Raw genomic sequence first — 23,120 nt, 5'->3', positions numbered from 1 at the left:
TGCTAAACCACTCAGGAGATGAACTTCAAAGCATGATAGTGACTTAGACAGGCAGAGCAGAACGGTAGGTCTAAAAATTAACATGCAGGAAACCAAAGTAATGTTCAAGAATCTCGCAAGGAAATAGCGGTTAACAATTAGTAGCAAGGTGCTGGAAGTGATAAAGGAATACTTAGGGCAGGTGGGGACCGCTGATCGAGAGTGAGAGAAGGAATAACTAGAAGAATAAGATTGGGGTGGAGAGCATTTGGCAGGTTCTCTAAGATCATGAGTAGTAGTTTACCAATATCCCTCAAGAGAAAATTATACAACAGCTCTATCTTGCCAGGCTCACCTATGGGACAGAAACGTAGGGGCTAACGAATAGGATTTAGCTCAAGTTATGGACGACGCAGCGAGCTATGGAAAAAAAATGATAGGTGTAACATTAAGAGACCGGAAGAAGGAAAAGTGGGTGAAAGATAAAACAGGGTTTAATATCCTAGTCGAAAGCAAGAGGAAGAAATGGGCTTGGGCTGGTCATGTACTGCTAATGCAAGATAACCGCTGGTCTTGTAACGGAGGGTAACGGTAAGGGTAACGGAGTGGATTCCAAGACAAGGCAAGAGCAGTATGGAACGGCAGAAAGGTTGGCGGATTAGATTAAGAAGTTTGTGGGGATACGGTGGCCGCAGCTGCAAAGGACAGGGTTAAATGGCGAGACATGGGAGAGGCCCTGCAGGGGGCGTAGTCAGGCTGCTGCTGCTGATGCTGGTGATGATTATGATAGCGAACACATGGAGTGACGCTGGAAAAGAAGAGGAGGTGTTGGACACCTTTAAGGTACTCGGACAGAGAGGACGTGTTCGCTGGCCGCCGTCCATCGCGTCTCAAGCCATCTGCAACAAACGTGGGGCTACGTCTATAGCGCCCACAATTGGTCATCCTCTACTTTACATTCTCTGGGAGTCCTCGTACCACTTCCGGCACAGTGGTGCAGAGTTATCAAGCGATGCGCCACTGCCCTGCGATGGCAGATGCTGCCAGCGGTTGCACTTGTGCGACCGCTGTTACTCGTCCCGAGCGACCTCTCGCGAACAATCATTAATTTAAATGACACCTGCCACGATGGGCAGTATGCTCACAATCCGCTGTGCTGGTTGTAATGAATTCGGAAGGTCACGTGACCTAGGTGGCTCACCTAGGCTGCTTCTGTGGGCATTCTTCGCTCATAGTCAATGACGTCGACGGCGGTGTCGACAACAGACGCCGACGACAACTTTTCTACTACACGGGCTATACTTAACGCTCTCGTTAAAATTGACAGGGGCACCGAGCGCCACTTGCTGTGAAGATAAAGCAGCTGACTACTGGTACTCTTTTTAGAGGGCAGCTCTTAGGCGCCCTTTCCTGCGTTGCGCGTCGTACTCGTAGGCGTAAGCAGCACAGCTAAAGGCCCCTGGAAGGTGGCTGCCCCGAAAGGTGCCGGAGGGCGCCTAGGAGCGTAACACGCCACCGTGTGAAGAGTTAAACTCAAACCTCGCATTACCGACTATCGTAATCGTCTGTCCTTTTTTTTTCCACAGAGATAGAGGCACCTGTCGGTGAATACGGCCGCGGAGGAGCACAATTATAGAGCGCGCGACATCCTGATTGGTTCAGGTGGCCGTAGTACCTACACTGCTGCTGCAAGCTACTCCTGAGACGAAGTATAGTCCCACCGTTCTGCTTTGCATGTTTAATTCCTCAATCATGTGTTCCGATTCCTCCCCAGTATTCGCTGGTACCTCAGTGCATTATATGCGGGCCTCATAACAAAAGGGGAAGCACGAATGCGACGGGTGCTGAAAAGTGCACAAGGTTCTCACCGGCGAGGTCCGCTGACTTCAAGGGCGCTGTGTCCCGGGCGTTGAGCGCGAACTTCACTCGAGGCTTTCCCGCAAGGCGCCTCGGGCGTGGTTTTGTCTGTGTGGCTCGTTCGATGACTTCGTCGCCGTGGCTCGAGTCATAAGAGCCTGTCATGTCCTTGGCTGGACAATACGCGTCCTTGGGGAAGTTAAACAGCTCATTGCTTTGGTGTCTGCGGATTTCAGCGGCTTGAACAGCAGCTTCTACTTTGTCCCGAGATCCAACATTGCTAGAGTCAGTAACGGTATGAACAGGGTGTTGCCCCTCTTTGGGAACCGTGAGCGGACAGAATTCTTGGTAGACGGTGGCCGCAGGTGGTCTTTCTCGCGGGTAGATGTGCGGCGGCGAAGTGTCGGCGGCGTACATCTGATATGACAGCGCTTCACGCTCCAACTTCATTCTAGCTTCAGTGCGATGAAAGAAGTCAATCTTGGCACGTAGCTTGCCCTGTTCACGCAAGTAAGCGTCTCCTTTCCTCACAAGATAGTAATTTGGAACGCCCTGAAATGTAAAGCATAAAAAATAGAAATAGAACATTGAAAACAAAAGCCCCTTAGGCAGCAAGAGAGTGAAGAGGTGCTTAATGCTTCAGCGGCGTGCGCTTTTACCAGTCGTCATGTGGCGGCCTTTTTTTTTACAACGTACGACCCACGACAGGCCTCGTGGTGAAAGGCTGTACCGGATTATAACTTCTGTACTGTAACAACTCCATTATCACCCAACAATTTTAAACTGAAACGTTTCCTGTATTCTCACTGAAATCCTTCAACCTAACCTGTTAGGAAACGCGTTGTTAACATGGTGCTCAGCGACAGAAGAACTGGAAAGCGAAATGTTGGGTCTAGATGAGCATAGGTCTCTGGTTTACACGGCGGCTGAGTTTCGCGTATTCGTGGAAGGTCTAAGTCATGAGGCGTAGTGCATGGTGGCAGCTGTCAGGTGTGCATCACAAAACTTCGATGAGCAGGTTGCGTACCCGCCCAGAAGCGAATACAGGAGTGCCTGAAGCCGCTCCAAATTATACCGGTAAGTCTTGTCCTTGCTTCAGCACAGATTTTGCTTTCCCTCACCGAATTTCCGTGCACAATGATCTCCAAGGTCCAGCCTGCATACTGGCGAACTTGACCTCGGCTTGTCAAGAAATGCAGGCGAGCCGTAATTTGATCCCCCACTCAAATGCGCGAAGTGCAATGATAAGCTTTCATAAGGCACCCACAAAACCTATTCGAATGATGCGCTTTGATTATATGCAGGAAGCTATAGTCTAATGGCCGTTGGAAGTAGAATTTTGATTTCTGTTTTCAGTGTTTCGTCAAAAATGTCAGAAGTTCGTAAAAATTGAAAATATTGGTTCCGTTTGTACAGCTCGATACCTACGCGGAGAGAACAGAAGAATAAATTTGGTGCATTACATCTGTTATATCTCTGAGCGGTTGAAAAAAAGTCTGCATGGTATTTTGTTGTAATCGGCGCAAGCTGGAAAAATATCAGATGCTTCACCGCTCTATGGTACCAGACCAACTGCGAAATAACTACAGAAACCTCCGACATTCTAGCGCATAGCCCAGAGAACCAAAAGCTGCAAAGGAGCTACAATTAAGAAAAACAAAAAAGAGGGTAGGAGGAGGGAGGGGGTGGGCGCGGGTTGAAAGGGTCTTTAAATTCAACCTGTGGTACTTGCAGATATCGACCACACTACAAGAAGTGGCTCATCCAAGCTGTTGGTGGGACTTTAAAAGCTGCCCGTTGTTAATATAGCAGAGTCGCGACACGTGCTTTCTCTACCACTGCAACGAGGCGTGCCATGCACACCTCGGCATGCCTGCTTGTCTTCGGCTAAACCGTAGAATTCGACGTGACGAAAGGCGCGATCATAAACACATGAATGAAGTACGCACTGCCAATCTCTTCATGGTTGCTCAGTGCGGTGTTCATTACTACGCGATACCAGTGCAAAATGACGGAGGCTATTATTCCCTTTCAACTACGAGTTACAGCTCACGAGGCACGTGCCTTCTGGCCGGCGCGTCAATGCAAGGCACCCCCAGGGCTATTGGCTCGTGCAAGCGGGAAGCGCAGCGAATCTTCCGCTTACGTTGCTTTCGCCGCGATGCTCCGGGCCGGGCGGCGAGTCGTGACAGAAGCCGTGCCACCACTGCACGTGGTGCAACAGCGAACGGAAGCTCTTGCTGGCAGCCTGGCAGATGGGACAGCGGTACACGGGCGGCGCCATGGAGCACTCGGGTAGGCAGCAGTGACAGCCGGATGTCAACACAGTTGCCATGACTACGCGCCCCTCCGGACCCGTGCGCGGCAAGTTTGAAGCAGGGTGGGCGCATTCTTCCCTGGCAGACTTATGCGGAACATTTCTGCCAATCAGAAAGCTCCCCTGGTGGTGTGACGCACTATACAGAAATACCAGGGAATTACGGCTGTTGGAGAAGTACTATAGAACACCACTGGCACTCAATGCTCGTCTTATGGCCGAGATTTTTAGAGCGCACAGTATCTTTTTCAGTAATTAATAAAAAATACCACACAAAACAAAATTGAAACTACAACCAGAAATCAGCCCGAAAGCTAATCCGCAATCGGCAAGTAAAGATAGGTTCTGGACGTGCACTGACATCGCACAGCACACGGGCGCCTTAGTGTTTTTCCTCCATAAAAACGCAGCCGCCGCGGTCGGGTTCGAACCCGGGAACGCCAAATCAGTAGTCGAGAGCCCTAACCACTGAGCCACCGCGGCGGGGAGCTCCACCCAAGCGGTTGCGGTTTAATGTTAATGAGCCGTTAAAAAAATAAATTCGCAGTTTTTTTTTTGCCAACACTAATCTCAATGCATCATAAACCACTCAAAAATGCATCATGAATTCAGCATGAATGGAAAAGAAAGTAATGTGAATCTCAACAGGAAAAAAATACATCACGTCTTTATCCGAAGCTCGGTGGCCAATATTGATCACCAATGCATTAGAAACTCAACTCAGAAGTCGTCAGAAATACCCAATGAGTGTGACGGCTGAAATCATTGACATTTTGTCAGAAACTTGTCACAAATTTTTGTAAGGGTTCCAAGGCCTACCTTTAATCAAGTCGAACGGTAGTTTCCTAGAAGAAGAGAGCTAGCGCCGTGGCACACGCTGTCCCTTCCTGCTTTCATTGGGCAGCGGTTCGAATCCCTGCTCGACCATTTTTCTTTTGAGCGCAATTTCGTTTCTTCAGAGGCACTACGTAATGGCGGCGGAATGACGTGACGACCCTTTAGCCCTATAAGGAATTGTGTAGAGACGTCATCACTGTTGTGCTGTGTGATCGTTGTGAGTTGTTTGAGTTGAATGTTTTGAACGACGTCTGGAATTGGTTTTTGAACTATCTCTGCCCGTTCCGCGTTGCAGTGCTCCCCGGTCCTTGCCCCTTCGCTGCCTCACTGCGGGCAAGGCCAATTTTAGAGATGTTTAGCATACCGGAGACATCCAAGCGGAGAGGTACACCGGTTTTACGTACGCCTGTTGCGCACGCACAGAGGTCCTACCTGGCTGCACTGTTGCCACTGCGCATGCGCAGCTGCCGTACGTTAACCGGCATAAGTCTCCGGTACGCTAACGCTCTCTTGTCACGTAGCGGGTTGGGCGCGGAGTAACCTGATTTGACGGATGTCACTCTGCACTCTCCGCTGGCGCGCTGTTTTGGAATGGCGCGACAAATGGCACAAATTAGTTGAGCCACAGCGGCAGGGATAATCACGTTTGCGAAATTGTAAAATGTAATATGGCTTTTACCAACGGTCTCCTACAAATCTCGTTGAAATCAGGCGCTTTTCGATAATAGTTATTGGTAATTAAGAATTTATTTAATCACTTTATAAGTTAACATAATTTTTTTGTTTTCTGAGGTCCGCCAACAGTGGTATTACTACGCCGCAAAAAGCATCTCTTTACCTCAAAACCCTATTTTTAAAATTAGTGGTGGGCTTCCTTGAAACGTCTGGTAAGTTTTGTGGTTCGCCAAAGTGAAAATCGCACCAAAAGGACAATCTTCGTAATTTTACTTGCTGTCAAAGTCGCAGGACAATGGCGGGCGAAAAGATATAGGCCACTTGTCCGTGTTTAAGAGAAATGGCCATAGCACAGAAGAATACACAGGTATAAAAATCAGGCAAAGAGGTACAAGGAGAGTAGCGTACGCAGTGAAGCGTTCACGAACGTATCCTTCGAGCATGCAGCAGAGTTCAGACTGTCACTCGCTAAGAGAAACATTCCATAAGTTCAAATATTTCTCTATATCACTGAGGAGCTCAACCTCGAAGTCGTAGCGCTGGCCCTCGCTATAATGAGGTGGCTTATAGCGGCGGGCCTCGGACTTGTACAGGCGCTCCACCTGCAAAAGTTCGCTCCGAATAGCAGAAAGGGTTCCCACAAGTTTCTCATTGATGACATCGTCACTTAGGCTGGTATGGGAACGCAGAATCGTCTTCATTGAATTGCACGAAATTACACACCCAAGCGAATAGGCAGCTGCTCTGCTGAGCTTCGCGCCCAGAAGCAAGTCAGCCGCCAAGCAGGCCATCGTACGGTTCACGCGGAGCGATTGCTTTATGGCCGCGTCACACACTTCGAGACAATCTGGGCCGTGGAAAATGTTCAATTCAGCGATGCTATGATTCTCGGCCAGGCCCGCTGCCAGGCGTTTCAGGAACACTTTCAGCTCGCCCAAGTCTCCTTGCACGACAGTCAGTTGCACGATACTTGAGTTGACGCGGAGTAAGTCTTCAAAAGCAATGGGCACGACATCGTCCGTCCCGCCGATCATCCAACCACTCAGGGTCAGAGACGAGACTGAGCGAGACTCTGCAAGACCCTGGAGCAAAACCAGTGATGTGTCCGGAGTTGAAGGAAAGTCGAGCTTGACGTTCTCTAAAATTAAGCTGTCTCTGAACAGTTTGGCTAGAGCCTGGGTGCCTGTATCATACATAACTTCGTTACAGTCGATAGACAGTTCGGTCAAGGTGTCCTTGAGGCAAGGAAGAACCCCGAAGACGATGTCCACTTCCGGGCCGTAGGCGCAACAGAATTTAAAATTTCGGAATCGAACGCCATTGTTTGTGATGGCTTTTCCTAGCAACCAAGCCTGACAGCCCATATAGCAGACTGAGACCCTGTCACACAATCTGTTGTCGACCATAAACTGTAGCAGCTCTCGATACTCGCCTTCCCTTCCGCTTAGTTCCGCGAGGTCCAATAACTGCAGCGTCGAGTTACACCTTAGGCCCCCCAACAGTTCCATAGCACCGTGGCAAGAGATCTGGCACCTATGAAAGTGAAGGTCCCGAAGACACTGGTTTCTCGCAATCTCATTCTTCAAGAGTTCCAGAGCGACATTCGTCATATTGGACACCGTGATTCGAAGCATCCGTAGAGCGCGTGCTTGCCCCACAATGGCTGCAAGTTCTTCCCAGATCCGGTCGTCGTCTATCGCCCAGGAAGTGTCTAAATCAAGCTCGAGGCTCTCCAGAGTCTCGCTAATGCTCACAGCACGCACAAGGCGATGCAGGGAGAAAGCCAGTGTGGAGCGAGAAACAATCGCAAATTCAACCAGATCGATGTTTGTTACAAGAGCATCCAAGAACGGTTCCCAGTCACATTCCACACCTAAGCGAAGTTTCGTGATGTGAGCTTCGAGCAAGCGGGCAATACTTTTGCCGTCAGCCGTCCTCCGAAGAGCCGTCAATTCTAACTCGTCGAGTCCATCGTGACCTTCGATGCTAGCGACAATCTCCTCCATCGAGGCTGCGTCTATGTAAAGGTCCACGAGAGCTAACTTCTTCAGACCTTTGTTGCGGGCCACGAGAGCTGCAAGGTGAGTTGCGTCCGCCACAGACAGGTTGAAACCCATCAGGACTAGTACGGTTAGTCGTTCCGCGTGTTCATGGAACACGCGGTGAATGGAGAAACTGTTTTCCTCGACATCCCGAAGCTCGACACGCTTAACTAATTCGCTTAATAGCAGGAGGCTCCAAAACTTCTTGAGGGGGTGAGGCGCCATAATAGACGCGTTCACGATGACGCTTTGAATGCACTGATGCTGGCGAAATAACCACAAGAGAACAGTGGGGATCATAGCATCGTCAGTACCTTGGGGAACGTCGGTGCAGCTTATAGTTTGGCACAGAAGCGCGCTCTCCTGCATCTCGAACAATTCGACACCACGTTCGTTCAACATCCGGTTCAACATTCGCTGGTAGTTGAGTGCCCAGCACCGAGTGCGTTCGCCGTCGCCGTTACAAGGGGCCGTAAGCGGAGGGACGTCATCGTTGGTGCCGCGGAACAGCTCGTCGCCGCGTTGGAAGATCTTCAGTGCGCTCTCTGGGGAGTCGAACACGCTGGCGTCCGTTTCGTGGAGCAGTCGGCTGAACTCGATGGCAGCAGCGTTGATAGTTCGGCGTGGAACCTGAGGAGACAACATAAGAATCACAGCTTGTTTTCTCCATTGTTCCTCGCGTTCGCGAAGGTATCGTAAAACTGAAATTTGTGGCTGTTGGTACCCATACGGCGCGGTTCAGGTGTCCAACGATATATGAGACAGATACTGCACCATTTCCTTCCCCCAAAACCAATATTGTTATTATTATTATTATTATTAATATTATTATGTTGGTAAGTGTGCGTGGCGAGCACTTAGTGAAGAGAACGTTGTGCGAAGGGGAAGCTACATTCATAGGCGCTGCACGTTCACTATGAGAAGTTGGTGTTAAGATCGTGATAAAGGATGATAAGCACACACTGAGTAACGTGCAAAGACGCTGCAGATGCGTAATTAGGTCCCGCGTTTTCAGAAAAAGTACCCTGATTTGCTTAGCCTAGCTTGGATTCAAGGATGTCAGTACGAAATGTCTGGATTGCGTAGGTTGCGTTACTACTTTCATTTATCATTAGGCTCAGTAGTGCAACATGACGCACTAACAATTATGAGACTTAAAATGTGGTAGTTAATATTTGTCCAAGCACACATCAAGCTAAAGTTTCAGTCAAGGCTTCGACAACGCTATGCCCAATCACCTTGTGTGGTTGAAACTTGCAGCAGAGCGCTAAAAAAGAAAAATTCATAGGTGTCCGCAAAACTATCAGTCCGCCACCGTAATACAACAGTAACATTCCTTTAAGATAGGTTGTCAATAATACCTCGGCGTCTACATCAGTACACACTTGAACTGGTCTCTCTCACTCCAAATTGCGACACTATAACGGGACATTCTTAATAAGAGTCCAACTACTTAACTCGAGATAGCTCAAAATAACTTATTCTTGTGTAATGGAATAGACCGGCGTCAGTGCATGGGGCCCAGAAACGAGGCAGACGAAGACGAGCTCTTAGCTCGAGTGACGTCTGGCTTTTAGCGGTACCGCCGTTCTACCAACCAACCCTCGGAATAAAATCCACTTTACAACTAGTGGAGATACTGGGCTTTCCTCCATTCTGCACTAGAGCTCCGAAGCGACAACCTATAAGTAGGGTCGCCCACTGCGGTGAAGTATATATATGTCCCGAACTGAGATGACTTAACGTCATGAAAGCATCGAATTGCGTTGCGTATTCATCGCGGTAGATAGGATCTGCTGAGTCACGGACGACTCCGGACACACAGCCGGAAAAACCGGACATGCCCAAGACCGCAGTGATACTCAAGTTGACGCTTCTGACAAAGCATCGCTTACAGCAGTGTTGAACTTGACGCTGGTTAGAGCGTATAAGCTTTGAGTCAAACTCTTCAATTTGCAGTGAAACACGAACCACCTTTGCAGGCTGAGTGTTCGAAACAGGGTTTGCACCCGACGTCCCGTCTGTTCTCCGTCAGGTAGTTACACTCAGTGACCGAACGCTCCGCGAGTTCTACGTTGAACTATTAATAACTGGACGCCCCACTCCAGTTGTAGCCAACACAGTGCAGTGGCCGTGTGTGATTTAATTCCTCCAACATGAACTAATGACGCGTACTACCTGTACACATTTCTTATTGTGTAAATAGTTTGTATATACTACTTCTCCCCCATCCTCTCTTCCTGTCCCCTCACCTCTTTCATTTCATTTCTCCATTATGACTGCTATTCTTTATTTCCGCTGCCCCAGCTCAGGTGCTTCAATCGATGGCAGATGCCGGGCTAGAAAAAATCTTCTCCTTCCTTTTTACTATTATTTTAATGCAAAAAACCACTACCACCACCACCCAAAAGGGCGCAGCGGGGTTTGTAGAGCCTCCTCCAAGCACACACCCCTGAAGAAACCGGTCGCCGCGCCGGGGGTGGCTTGTACCCATTTTTACCGGTGGGTGGCCGGCGGTGGGTTTCGAACCAACCACCTTCCGCAGCCGAAGCGGAGGCACAGACCACTAGGTCACGACTGCGACTGAAAGCATCACCGGTGGTTCTGTTGAGACCCATGTTGTTCTTTGCCAGCAACCACTCCCGACCGCCCGACCGGTATTAACTACCTGTCACGGTGGGCAGGTGGTGACGTCACAAGGTCACGTGACCTAGGTAGAAGGTGGGCCATCTGCTTTTGCGCTCTAAATCCGATGCTGGATTTTCTGTAGAACGGGAACTACATTGATATCGCAGAAATAAATAAATAACCGCTTTCCGAAGTATCGCCCTTCAGGGATCTCGGCCGCCCAACGCAGAGGAAACAATTGCGAGTGCGAGCACTTAATACTTCTGCCGCTGTGCCACTGCTCCGCCGCGCTGTTGCGTCACGGTATGTGGGCCCAGTGTCATCCAGCGCTATTTTCTGCAGGTTATCCCTATAGCAAGCATAACCGCTCAAGCAACGGAGGACGGCGGGAGGATTGAGTAGCCCATTGGCCTAAAGCTGCCAATCCGCTGTCAGCGTATTCAAAGCGTGTGCGCAGTATAATCCGCTTCAACGACACGAGTGAAGCTAGAACTGCTATAGAACTGGATAACCACGAAGAAAATATCGCGCAACGCAGCCACTAACCTGTTTCTCATGTGTTTCTTCGTGGCAAGAGCGCACATTTCGGATACTGGGAACTTCATTTTCCTTTGAGTTAAGCGCACACAGCAAAGGAAGCAACGTTGTACACTGGCACTAGTGTGTATGTGCCGTCCTTTGTGTTGTGTGTATACCTTCTGCGCGCTTCACTCAAAGAAAAATGCAGAAAAGGAACACTTGGCCCATGAAGCAATATCGATGTGCACCCTGAGAGCATAAAATGCTGCATTTTATAGTAGCTCGCAAGACGAGATTTTGACGCTCAAGCGCTGGCTCCAGTCGCATAATGATTGGAGCGGCATGGGAAAATTATTGCCTTTTTCTGCGCCAGAGCTACACCTGTGCCTTTTACACGGTGCCTGCAGCTGCGGCGCCGTAGTAAAGTTGTATTAGTTTCGACCACCTGCTGTTTTGCACTGAGCGACGCTGCAGATTAATTCACGCTCCAAAGCTTTCGGTGGCGCTGAAGTATACATTACACCTGCTACTGTTTCGAAGAACTAGTGTAAGAACACATAGTGAAGGCACCCAAAAAAGCGAAAATCCTATCATGGAAGACGACAAAAACGTTCGACACGCTGTTGGTGGCTAGCGAAAAAACTTCACTCACTTGGGGCGGCGGTACAATTGGTTCCGGCATGGTAGTCTGGAAATCTGCGGCCGCTCGGCTGAGCCAAAGGCGGCGCAGACAAGATAGCAGCAGGAGCGCTATTTTTGATGTGCGTGCAAAGACAAGCAGGACGAGCTTTGGCTCCTCAGTGTCCCGTACTACTGCCAGCCGACAACTATCGTGGTGCTAACTGACATCATTCGAAGACAGCATGGAATGATGGTATTGACTGGTACGACGTCACAGCGCTAACAGACTGGACGAGAGAGGCGAAGGCAAACACATGCACAGTCCGGCCTGTCTGTTAGCGCTGTGACGTGAAATCCGTCAAGACGAATTTATCAGCCGGACCCAGCTGTCTTCCGCCAACACGGTGTAGGCTTATTTTAACTACACACCCAAAAATGAATGGGCCACCACCATGTTCTTCGCCACCCGTGGTCAACAGTTTAACGCTTCCGTTTCGAAGACTACCCCAGGAAACCATCTCAGATACGCCTACCGCCGAGGCCGCCAACAATGGCCCCCGGACAGCCCCGGCAACTTCGCCGCGCCAACATCGCTCTGCAGCGGCACAGATAACGCGGCGCAATCTATCGCTCTGCTTGACGGCGACGCAAGCATGACGGATGAAGATTCCAGCCAAATGACTGCGGCGATACCTGTGTCCAATTCCTTCTCTGTTCTTTGCACGGAAAACATGACTGAAACTAACCCTTGTCAGGTAGGATCTTGCACTTCTAGGTTTTCGAAATTTGCCAACCAACCTATGATGGGGTTAGGCAGTTCCCAGATCGCTCAAGAAAACGCTGGCTTTGAAGAACCACCGACACGGCTTAAAACTTTGCCGCTCGTAGACAGCTATAAATGCTCGCTACGCGGGTGCTCATTTTCGATCGCGGGGCTCTGCCTCGGCGCCCACGGTCACCACATTAGGCAGAATCACTCACTGTGCTGATAACGACCTTTCTGAGGAAGATGATTGGCAGCCTGTTAAACGAAAGAACAAAGCTACGGCTGCCGATCCAGTCAGTGTTAAATGCGCTGTGATATTTAAGCTAACTTCTCCTGGACAACTGCGCACACTGGCTGCACGGAGCCATTGCCGATGAGCTTCAAAAGATTCATTTTCCCTCAGGCCTTCAAGTACGGCCTCTTCAAAGAAGCAATCAGTTTGCAGTCGACATATCGCATACGCATGACAGGGATCATAGCTTCTTGGTCTACAGTGTCTCTTAATTTTTGGAAAGGCGCCTTCTATGCAGGTTTATGAAACCATTCGCCTCGGCCAGATCCGCGGTGCCATATACCGTGCCACCGGGTTAACAAGCCAACAGCTTAGGGCCAACCTCACGTGCTGCTAATGCAATATGAGTAACTCCAGGCCCATGGGCAAGAACAGAGCAGCCGTCATCACGTTTCAGAGAGAGCTCCAGACTTCCCCGCAAAATTAATCTATAGAGCATATATACTCCTACCGGTAGCGCCTTATCACCCGAAATCTGTAATTTGTGAGACCTGTCACAAAATCGGGCACAGGACAAATCCGCGTCCACTAGTCGACCAACGTCGATGCTCGTTCCGCGGTCGCCGCGCAAGTGGCAACCTCGAGGTCTGTCCGACAGGAACACTATGCCGAAGTTGCAAAGGTCACCACGTAGCCACAGATCCGAAGTGCCCTGCTCGGCGACAGGCTACCAAAACCCTGAGGAACAGCACTTCCCGCTGTATCCGAGTGTCACGACGAAAGGAGCGCAAGCAACAAGCCGAGCTTCTACGTGGCAACCAAACGTTGTTGTTGACTGGGCACAATTAAGAGCCCTGCCAGCACACGGCAACCAGCCTCAGAGCCATTTGTGCTTGTCAGTGAGGACTTCCCCCAAATACAAAGTCAGCCGTTACCAAAAACACGAGGCAGAGAACATAAAACTAAAAGACAAGGCGCACAAAAGCGCTCCACACAATCTGAGGGCATTAGTCTCAGGAATGCCGTTCTTTCATCCCAAACAACAACTTTCAAGCATCCCGCGACGGCACCAAAGCAAGAATGCATACATCGGGCTTATGCTTCTACTCTCCGTTCTACATAACACGACACAGAAACGCATCTTGCGAATGAGCTCAAGCGCACAGTGCACCTAGATGAAGACCAGCTCAAGCACATTATCGAACTGGTCACTGCCGAGGTGATCAAGCGTATGCTTCCACTCCAAGGAATGCCACAGGCTCCTCTGATTGAAGAGCCCGGAATCGGGCACATATCATCTTCACTTTCGCGCTCCTTCAAATTTAATAATGGCGAGTATTAGCACGAAATTTCAAGATATTTTTGCTTCGGACTCTCCTATATGGTTCTCTCAGTGGGACTGCCGCGAAATCCGTCGCAAACAAGAACTTCAGAGGAGACTGTCCATTACGCCGACGCCTCCTCTAGCTATCCTACTTCAAGAGACTGACAATAATAGGCCATATCTAATAGGGTACAAATCTTACTGCACCAATCCCATAGAGCACTGACGTCCCGGGCCAGGATCGCGATCTACGGATCCAGTAGCCAATGGACAGGCATGCGTTCTTGTTCCCTCGCGCGCTGCCAACACCAAGCTTAATACTTCCGCGTGGTGCACGCAGACGCAGGAGGTGGAGAGAGTGCGCCTTACCATAGATGGTGACAAGGAAGCCTTAATTGGTTTTTTCGGTTTTGTGCCAGACCGTTCGGAACTTCGACATATCGAGTGGATCTATCTTTTTGGAACACTTCTCAAGGATATATCCCCAGGATCGCGTTACTGTTGACGGAGAATTTAACGCCATGCATAGCAGCTGGGGATATCATCGCTAAGATGCTAGGGGAAGACACCTATGGCAGTACATTGTCAAAGCCAAACTCACCGTCGCCAACGAACTCACGCTACCCACTCACTGTGGCCAGCACACATGTTAACAAGACACTTCTCAAGACCTGAAACTTGTTTCCCATCACTGTGACATCCTATAGTCAGAGGCTGATGATCTTATGGGCAATGACTTATGAGCAGTGATCAAAGTGCCTTCTCTCACAAAGTCCTGGCGCTGCGCTTAATGGTTTTTCGAAAGAAAGCATGAATTAGGAAGAGAAAACCTGTCCTACCCGTAAACGACGATCGTGTTCACGATGACAAATGCAACATGCGGGTATTTGCGTGAAAAAAATTCATGAAGTGGAAGTCCTTACTGCATGCAATGCGTGGCCACCGCCAGTCTTCGAAATGAAGTACAATCAATCCTCGGCGAGTACGGTGTATATAAGTTGCGCTTGTCGAAGTACTTCCCGCTTTTAAAAGATATGTGACTCCGCGACTCCTACGAGAAGTTTGCAGAGTGGTCACACTGTAGCAGACTGTTCAGTTCTCAGTTGACAAAAAAACTTTGTTCCCTTCTTGTACCTTTCAGTGCATAGGTAGCACAGGTTGCCGCTGAGGCAATCCAGCTGCGTCAATGGCTCCCACTGATGGGGCAAACGGGCAGCCGCCCTCGCTTACGTGCAACCTGGTGCGAGAGACCGCGGTGCTGGCTCCGCGCAACCAGGGATGAAGACGCCGACCTATGTCGTTTTGGGGGGTTTGCAGATGTAAGAATGAGCCAACTTCTCTCTGCAGCGCTTCGAAAGTCGGGAATGCCCAGATCTGCGCACATATAGCAAGCAGCATGACCATCGTACGCTGGACGTGACTTTAGACGAGCCTACAGCGACGTCACCCGTGCCTTTATTCAAAATCGACTGGGAACATCAGACGTATCTTTAGACACTTCGTTGTATAAAACGATGTGTACAACAGGCCGTCAGCCGCTTTCTCTCTCTCCCTATTTATTCCCCCTCATCCTCTGCTCGAATCACTAGACCAGGCTTCAAGCTATGGATTTGGTATGGTATGGTATGGTATGGTACAGACCTTTTCTAAAAGAGGTCGATGGGTGCCGCCGTATTGGGCACTGGACTGTGCTCGTAGCACAGGAAAGAGTTGAGGATTAAGCTTTCCCACGTTCTCCCCACAGCCCAGAAAACCGGTTTTTACGAGGTTCGTGAAAAGGATTTAGCACCCCGAATCAACAGGTGATCTATGAGATACGACGCGTAATGGTGGGCTTGATATTCCACTCCCATGCTGCAGATCTTCAGCTTTTTTTCTTCAAAGGCGATAGGGCTAGGTCATCATGCTTACATTTCAACGTGAGAGTGTTAAAGGCCCCGTTCCTCAGAAAATCCGGTGTCGGCGGCGGCGCTTTGAGCGAATAATCACGAGCATATATCTGGCAGATGGTCCCCAGACAGCCACCAAGAAGGTCGGAGGGGGGGGGGGGTGCTTAGCTAGGTCACGTAACATTGCGGCGTCATCACAACCTGCCCACCGGATAGCGAGCAAACTGCCAACCGTGGCAGGTGGCAGTTAAATTAATGATTGGTCGCTCGGGACGACCAACCTGAGTCGCACGAGGCCCACTGCTGGGAGCACCTGCCATCACAGGTTATACTGGCGCATCGCTTAATCGCTGTACCACTGCGCCAGGAGGTTGCGAGGACTCCCGGGGATTTGTGAATGTAAAGTAGAGAATAACAGTCTACATATATGGGAATTAACCCATTACGCTATCGCGTCATACCCTCAAGGCGCAACTTTAGTGCCCACCAATTTTTTTTTTCTCCTTGCATGCTTCTCAGTACACGTGACTGCTTACCTATACTAGTTGTCGCAAATCATATGGTAGTCGAATTACGCTTTTATAATCCGACAGAGCAGTTTTTTTTTCAACGAATGATTTTCCTTTGTCACAATAATTCTGGTGTCGCCTCTGCCCGGTGACTCGGGACTTTTCTTGAAAGGGCGGCGTGTAATGAATGAATGAATTTGAAGAAAGAATTGACATGTTCAGATGCAGCGCCACAAAGCAAAGGGGCCGCAGAATTTTCTCGCGACATTTTTTCTTCTTCATCACGCTTAATGCCCTGCCATAGAGAAACATACTTCGTAAAGAGCGGACACTGGCCGTTTCGCGGCCGAGAGAAAAAAGGGTCTGACCACCCTGCGGGGCGGCAAATCTTTGCTTCCACTCTACTTCAAAGGTCGACAGCTTATCACACGTACACCGGGTTGCATCCAAGTGTTCCACCTCCACATGGAAGTTGGTGGTGCGCCGGTCATGTGCCGCCGGTTACGGCCAACTCACCGCGCTTTTCAGCGCGTCGCCTCGTTTTTTCGGTAAGTTGTTTTCTTTTGCCTTCAGGATTAATTAGGATGCTTCTTGAGCTAAGAACATTGTAGCAAGTCGTTTGTTATGCTGCAGGAACGCATTTTGTACGTGTAGAACATAATATGAGCCGTGAGGCATCGGTTTCTGCTTGTACTGCCTTTTCCGGAAGAGCATGTGCATTACATCGAAAGCGTAATTTTCCAAAAGTCACTCGCGACACGTTCGGCTTAAAACACAGAATTTATCGATGGCTCACCCGTATCATAACACAAACCTTTTATATGGCGTGGGTCGAACAGTGTAATGCACATTTGAAATCGACCACGTGAAAATACGTTTGCCACACGAGAAGCGGGCAGTTTGATCGTGCTCGGTGAGATCTTAATCGGGCCTCTATATACCCCGATCGCGTTTTAGCCGCGTTTAGGAATAGTTGACTGCCATCGGAGCACCGAAATCAAGCTGCCCCATTGCGTTTGAGCCGCTATCAGGAGTAGTTGACTGCCATCGGAGCATCGGAATCAAGCTGGCCGATTGCGTTCGAAACCTACTATGTGTTTTTTGTGTGTGTCATAAAGTGCCCGGAAACGAACAGCAAAAGAAAGACGCCTAAAATGTCAAGAAGAAATGTTGTTTAAGACTGCAGTAGAACAAATGGTAATGCGTTTTATTCAGGCATAATTTCTCATATCTGTGGCAATACCGCCGACATGATGTGTTTCAGAGAATTTCAGGTGATCGGCATTGATAGCTATGGTTTTTAGCCTTGAGACGAAATTGAAATATTTTTTTCTGGAAAAAGTAATATACAAGGAATTTTTTCTGCCAACTTGGCAAACATCGTTGGGTGTTTCGCACATACTTAGAGGCATCCGCTGCGCTAGGGATGTTCTTACTCCCGATCTTTGGACCGCTATATCAGCAATCATTTTCCATCGCTATTGAAAGTCTGATCCCGGTCGAGGGCTCGATCACAATCGAAAGTGTCCACGTGAAGGGGTATAAGAAAATCATTGCGGATATTACGATCTACGCAATTATTACGACAGTGTGCGATCACTTTAAATTGAAAGTTTTTCACTGGTCCTTACCGCATATAGGTACGGTCTGGAAGAAAACCAGAGGCAACCATTGACAGCAATCAATGATTTATAAACAAAAAATCAGTTTACGTCAGCTCGCTTCCGCAAGGGATTGAAGCTAGTTAGACAGGATTTTTCATGAACGACATGTTAACATGCTTGCCTGGAAACATATTATAACTCATTAGGGAGTTTATTTTTCTTTTCTATCTTTTTTGCTGCGATATATTTCACTTTGCCGTTTGATGACTGCAACAATCTTTACAGTACATACGCAAGTCCGCACTACAATAACACTGAGTAGATTAAATTACGGGAGCTACTGCTGCGTTTCATGGTGTGGGAACAACGGGCGAAGACAAAGGAAGCCGGGGACAAAGTTCTTCCGCATTCCTTGTGACAGCAGGCTATGGACGCTTTTTCTGTGTACTTTAAAGAAAATATAAAAGTTCTGCCAATCTCTTGTTAGAACGGGCTACTATGCGCATGTTTTTTTTTAGTCAGCCAGTAAAGCGAATAATTACTCGTTATACTGCGCCATAATTGTGTCAGGTCGAAGGCTTAGATCGAGTATGCCAAGAGGGGGCGACCTCTTAGAACAGTCGCCGACCCCGCTGTACGTCGCGTACCGGATCTGCGGGGACCATTTCACCGCATATGACTTCATGGACCCCGGGATGACTTCGCTGAAGACGGCTATTCCTACTGTTCAGCCTACAAGATGCTGGGATTGTCAGCTCACTAAAGGTGCATTTTTTTGCTTGGTGTCTACATCTTGGGCGAAAAATCGCAATAATCGACTTTTATGAAAAGTGCAAGCTTACCACTGGGTTACAATGATGTATTGAATATGTTGTGCTTGTATTTCTGGACAGGCTATGAACCTATCACTCAAAGCTCCTTATGTGCATGAATCGAGCGTGCTATACGTGCCTTTTTAACCCCTTAGTTGTGTCTAGCTGTTGACAACTCCTGTTGTGTTGTTCGCACGGGTGATGTTTTAGATGACAAACCCGCAGACGTATGTGCAATATTTTTTGTTCGTGGCATGGTGCCGCCGGCTTTACCATAACTTCTTTCTTGTTGCTCTTTGTATAATGATGTATTCTATAAAGTATGTGTGATCGAGTAGGTATTTTTTTTCTGTACAGTTCAAACTGTAAACAAGAAAAAATAAACTCTTTGTGTGAAACCACTCCCTTCTATGTTTGCAACTGCAAGAGGCGGCGTAATGACGGCACAAAATTACAGCAAGGGCAGCTCTGATTGCATTATTCCAACCTGCATGAACTAATTCAGCTTGCGTAGGTTCCTCGAGAAGCTTGGTGGTATTTCCAGTAAAAGTCTGCTATCCTAGCATTCATAACGTCTATATGTATGGCATGCTTAGAAATGAAATATTAAAGCCCTTGTGCTCCACTCAGGCGATGTAGTTGAATATTTTAATAGCCAAGGGAAAAACCAGAATCGAAAGCACAGCTATGTAAACCGAAACTAAATCAGAGCTGAAGCACGGGCCTAAAATCTCGGAGGACAAAATTAGCGGTCCGACAACCCGCTCGGGGCACTGGCGGCAGTGTAGTAGCTCGATCGCAGGGCCCTACGGCAGTGTCCGCTCTTTGCGTAAGTATGTTTCTCTATAGCCCTGCGCATTCTGCTACAAGCAACACTAGCGACACATGCCACTGCATTAAAAAAACTTATGAAGTCGTCGCTCTCTGCGCTTTTATAAGTTGTCAAGAGAGGGCGGTAGTAGGCCACATCCCTTAAAACCCCTATATAACATGAAAGTACCGCCAACCATTGAACTTTTCCGCCGCCCCGCGACCTCCTTGCCTTCTCCACGCCCCATCTCGCCCCTTTCGTGAGGGTCGGCTCTTCGCCCGGTTTCCTGAGCGACGATTGGTCTCCCTGCCGTTGCCTTTGGAAACACGTGGGTCCTGTGCTTTGCTTGTGTTTTTATTTTTCCTCCGCTCCATTTTTTCCTACGCTCGGCGAGTGAATATTACAGCGCCGTGCTTTTATTGCAACGTGCAAGCGCTATGGTGTGCTGTTGCTCGTACAACAGCAGCAAGCGGCCTGATGATGGTTATGCGGTATTAATGATACCATATATATTCTCGTTGGGGGATTTTCACGTTGTTGAGGTCGGTGCTTTGTGGTGTCTCCCCTCGTATCCGTGTTCGTCTTTGCGCTGTGAATGTAAGCATGAAATACCAACTCGCCCGGCAACTCATTTTAAGGATTAACCACGACGTCATAAAAAATGGCTGACACCGTTGGTTGGAAGGCATCATTCGAGGGTTGTTTGCTGCTTCGTTTTTAGGTCATTTTTCATGTGAGGCCAGAACGGAACGAATCTCTAAATCATCCGCGCATTGCATCTTCTCTGGAAATAGCGACTGGGCTCGAAACGTGCTAGTTCTCGCACCTGTAGCGTCGTCTTTTTAACAACAAATAGGCAATTTTTAACAGACAGTCTTTTAACCTAAGATCCTATTGTCCATTAACTTTCGCTTGCATGAAACTGCTGCATAGATGTACAAAGTGACGTTGATTTGGGCTATGACATACACCACTGTTGTATTTCCTTGAGCATGTTTTTCTCAACTGTCATCAATACTGCATAGCACATATATCTACACTAGCGTGGATGCTGAATATTCTGTGATACTGCCGTCTATTACGTGTATCTTGTCAATCAAGGTTCTTTTGCGTGCGCGAAAATAAATCATCCTGCTGACCATGCTCTAATTTTCTTTATTGATACATTTTAGATGATGCCTAATCAAAATACCAGCTTTATATCCCCTACTACATACTTGAACAAAATTTCAGTGCAAAGTATAATATTACATTATCGAGAGGCGTTCATCTTGCCTAGAGATAACAATGCGTTCTGTCATAGGTATACCGAGTATATTCTTATGCTTCCTTAGCACCAGTGCCTAATAATGTTCGATGAATGGTTTTCCGCGCACTTTGATCGCATTGTAAGTGCGCAATTAAATGCAAAAGCAAAGAAAAACATTTCGAACCAGTTCGTGTTACGCCTAGTTAGAACGTTAGCTCTGTTTTTGTGAGGATTTTCTGTAAGTTTGGCCAGCTAGCATAACGCGTTTACGCTTGCCCTTAGTTTTGCATCTATAGTGGAAAGTTAGGATTCAACTGCAGTTAAATATTCAGCACTATTAATTCGGGTCGATAACTAGCACACCTCATTTGAGCTGAACCTAAGCTTTCGAAAGGTATATGACTCGATACTACAATGCAAAGGGTGGTTTTGATAGCATATAGCTGAATAACGCTAATAATAGGTATCGTAAACTAAGTCAGAGCATTTGCATTCATCCTAAGCTTTCCAACGGTATATGAGTTTAGCAAGGTGGAAAGTTGGTCTGGTTGGTGCATGATTTTGCGGCAGGAACAGCGCAGCACGAGACAAAGCGTCGTGTCTCTCCTGTCCCTTCTTTGTCTCGTGCTGCGCTGTTCCTGTTGCAAGGTATACGACTTCATCATCTAGCTCATTGTTTGGTTTTGTAGCAAATTAACTAATAAACGCAGATTAATCTGGATCGCTGACTAGCACGGCACCATTACAGTTGGCCTAAGTTTTCCAACTGTATATGACTCGATGTTGCAGCGCAAATTCGGGTTTTATTTGCAATTTACTAAATTTCAATTAATTTGGCTTGCAGTAATTAGTCATAATAAGTATATAATTAACCAGTGATCCAAACTGACTGTTTACCACGTGACATATACTATGCCTAGACTCACAGCTTGACAGTAGCGAAACAGAATAAGTCCCGCTTTGACCTTCTCTGATCTTGAAATTCAGAGCACCAGCCCGGGTCGTTTTCCGAAGTTTTACTGCGGCGACAGAGTTCACGCTCTAAAAAAACAAACACAGAAAAAGTCAAAGGCAGTACTAAACCAGGAGCACAAACTAAAACACCTCATCATGTGACTTAAATGTCTGCAGTACCGAGCTCGCCTGAAGGCTTTGTTTACGTCAGTATTCTCCATTCCACAGTTCTAAGAAGAAACCATTCTCTTCATGAACGTTACTTTCGGCATTCTCAATGTTTTTCTTGCAATTTTTCAAAGTTTTTGTGCACTCCTGGAGCGCAGAGCTGGCCAAAAAACACGCGATTCGCTCACTGCTGCGGTCGGCCGGCGGGCGCCAAGGAGAAAAAGCGTGTCGTGCGCAGAGCTCACAGCTGCCGCGCGAGGAGAATCGAGGAAAGCGCGGCGCGGAGGAGAGTGTCGCTACTTTCAAATTATCAAGGGGCTTTAACAATCCTGACAGTTGACAGCCGTGCGGTACCGACGCTTGTCTCGGTGCTCTTCGGATTACGCGTGGTGACCGGGACCTGACGGACGGACGACTGCGAGAGCGCGTGACTACAAGTCGATGAGTTATTTCCTTTAATATTTTGAGAGCTTAGGTTTAGGCTAGGTTTAGATCTGGGCTAGTTAGGTGAAGTGCTCGCGAAAGAGCAGGTCAGTGACCTAACGGCCGGACCTTTTCCGGCTGACAGCTATAGATCTGCAGGGCTCACTTGTGAGCCAGGTAATTCCTTTAGTTAGTAGAAAACAGGTAGTTCGTATTCCTTTCTAGGTGATTGGCTTTAGCGGTAGGCAGAATTTTATTTTAGCACGTGGTTGCAAGTGTTTTTTCTAGCATTTTGTGGTAGGAATAATAGAGTGCTGCTAAGATGGTCAAACAACTGAAGGTTAAATGCAAGGAGTGTGAGACGTTGGTGAATCTGAAAGAAACGCGGTTCGAATCTGTAGAGGAAGCCGAAGGCGCGGATTTTATGTGCAAATGCTGCGTATTAGGTGCACGCTTGGACAGGGCTGACGAAGCAAACACCAGCCTAGCGCTACGTATGGATGCCCTAGAAAAAGAGCTGCAGGTAGAGAGAGCAGAGAAGCGCAAACTCCAAGAGCAGCTTAGTGAATTGTTGAACGCAAAAATGGCTGACACCGCCAAGCGAAGCGACATTGGCGGACATGCAGCGCCAGCCACGATGATGGGGCCTGCCCCTGCGCAGGCATGGACAGCGATAAGGAGTTAGGTCAGGCGGGTTCAGACAGGAACAGCTACGCACACGTGGTAGCTAGGAAGTCTGTTGGAGATGGAGAGAAGGGGGAACAAGATAACTTCCAAGAATGAGGTCGCAGCCACAGATAAGAGGCGGCATAATAAACCGGAAGTTAGGATGGAGGAAGCGAGTGCCCAAGTACTTATCGGTGGTAACTCAAATATGAGTAGATGAAAAAGAACTATAATGGAG

General features: G+C 48.3%; 2 protein-coding genes across 2 annotated transcripts; both read right to left on the bottom strand.

Moving 5' to 3' along the window:
• Positions 1-6,010: 6,010 nt before the first annotated feature.
• Positions 6,011-7,841, bottom strand: LOC144132730 (uncharacterized). The gene has a single exon (XM_077665342.1). The coding sequence runs from the start codon at positions 7,780-7,782 to the stop codon at positions 6,127-6,129; it is 1,656 nt and encodes a 551-aa protein (XP_077521468.1). The 5' UTR covers positions 7,783-7,841; the 3' UTR covers positions 6,011-6,126.
• Positions 7,842-7,873: 32 nt separating this feature from the next.
• On the bottom strand, positions 7,874-11,696 carry LOC144094603 (uncharacterized). The gene is made up of 3 exons (XM_077628556.1): positions 11,507-11,696; positions 8,022-8,337; positions 7,874-7,971 (listed from the first exon to the last, which is right to left on the bottom strand). The coding sequence occupies exons 1-3, from the start codon at positions 11,534-11,536 to the stop codon at positions 7,874-7,876; spliced, it is 444 nt and encodes a 147-aa protein (XP_077484682.1). The 5' UTR covers positions 11,537-11,696.
• Positions 11,697-23,120: the final 11,424 nt, after the last annotated feature.

Source organism: Amblyomma americanum, chromosome 1, assembly GCF_052857255.1.
Source record: "Amblyomma americanum isolate KBUSLIRL-KWMA chromosome 1, ASM5285725v1, whole genome shotgun sequence".
Taxonomy (NCBI): Eukaryota; Metazoa; Arthropoda; class Arachnida; order Ixodida; family Ixodidae; genus Amblyomma; species Amblyomma americanum.
The sequence above is the reverse complement of the archived record's forward strand: the minus strand, read 5'-3'. Positions and strand labels throughout refer to the sequence as shown.

What these genes read in the sequence shown, in the direction of transcription:
- LOC144132730 (XM_077665342.1), bottom strand. Translation starts at nt 7,782, where the DNA reads ATGGGTTTCAACCTGTCTGTGGCGGACGCAACTCACCTTGCAGCTCTC.
- LOC144094603 (XM_077628556.1), bottom strand. Translation starts at nt 11,536, where the DNA reads ATGCCGGAACCAATTGTACCGCCGCCCCAA. An exon ending in CAATTGTACCGCCGCCCCAA is followed by an intron (nt 8,338 to 11,506) that starts GTGAGTGAAGTT and finishes TTGTCTCCTCAG; the next exon opens with GTTCCACGCCGAACTATCAA. An exon ending in CTGCACCGACGTTCCCCAAG is followed by an intron (nt 7,972 to 8,021) that starts GTACTGACGATG and finishes TTATTTCGCCAG; the next exon opens with CATCAGTGCATTCAAAGCGT.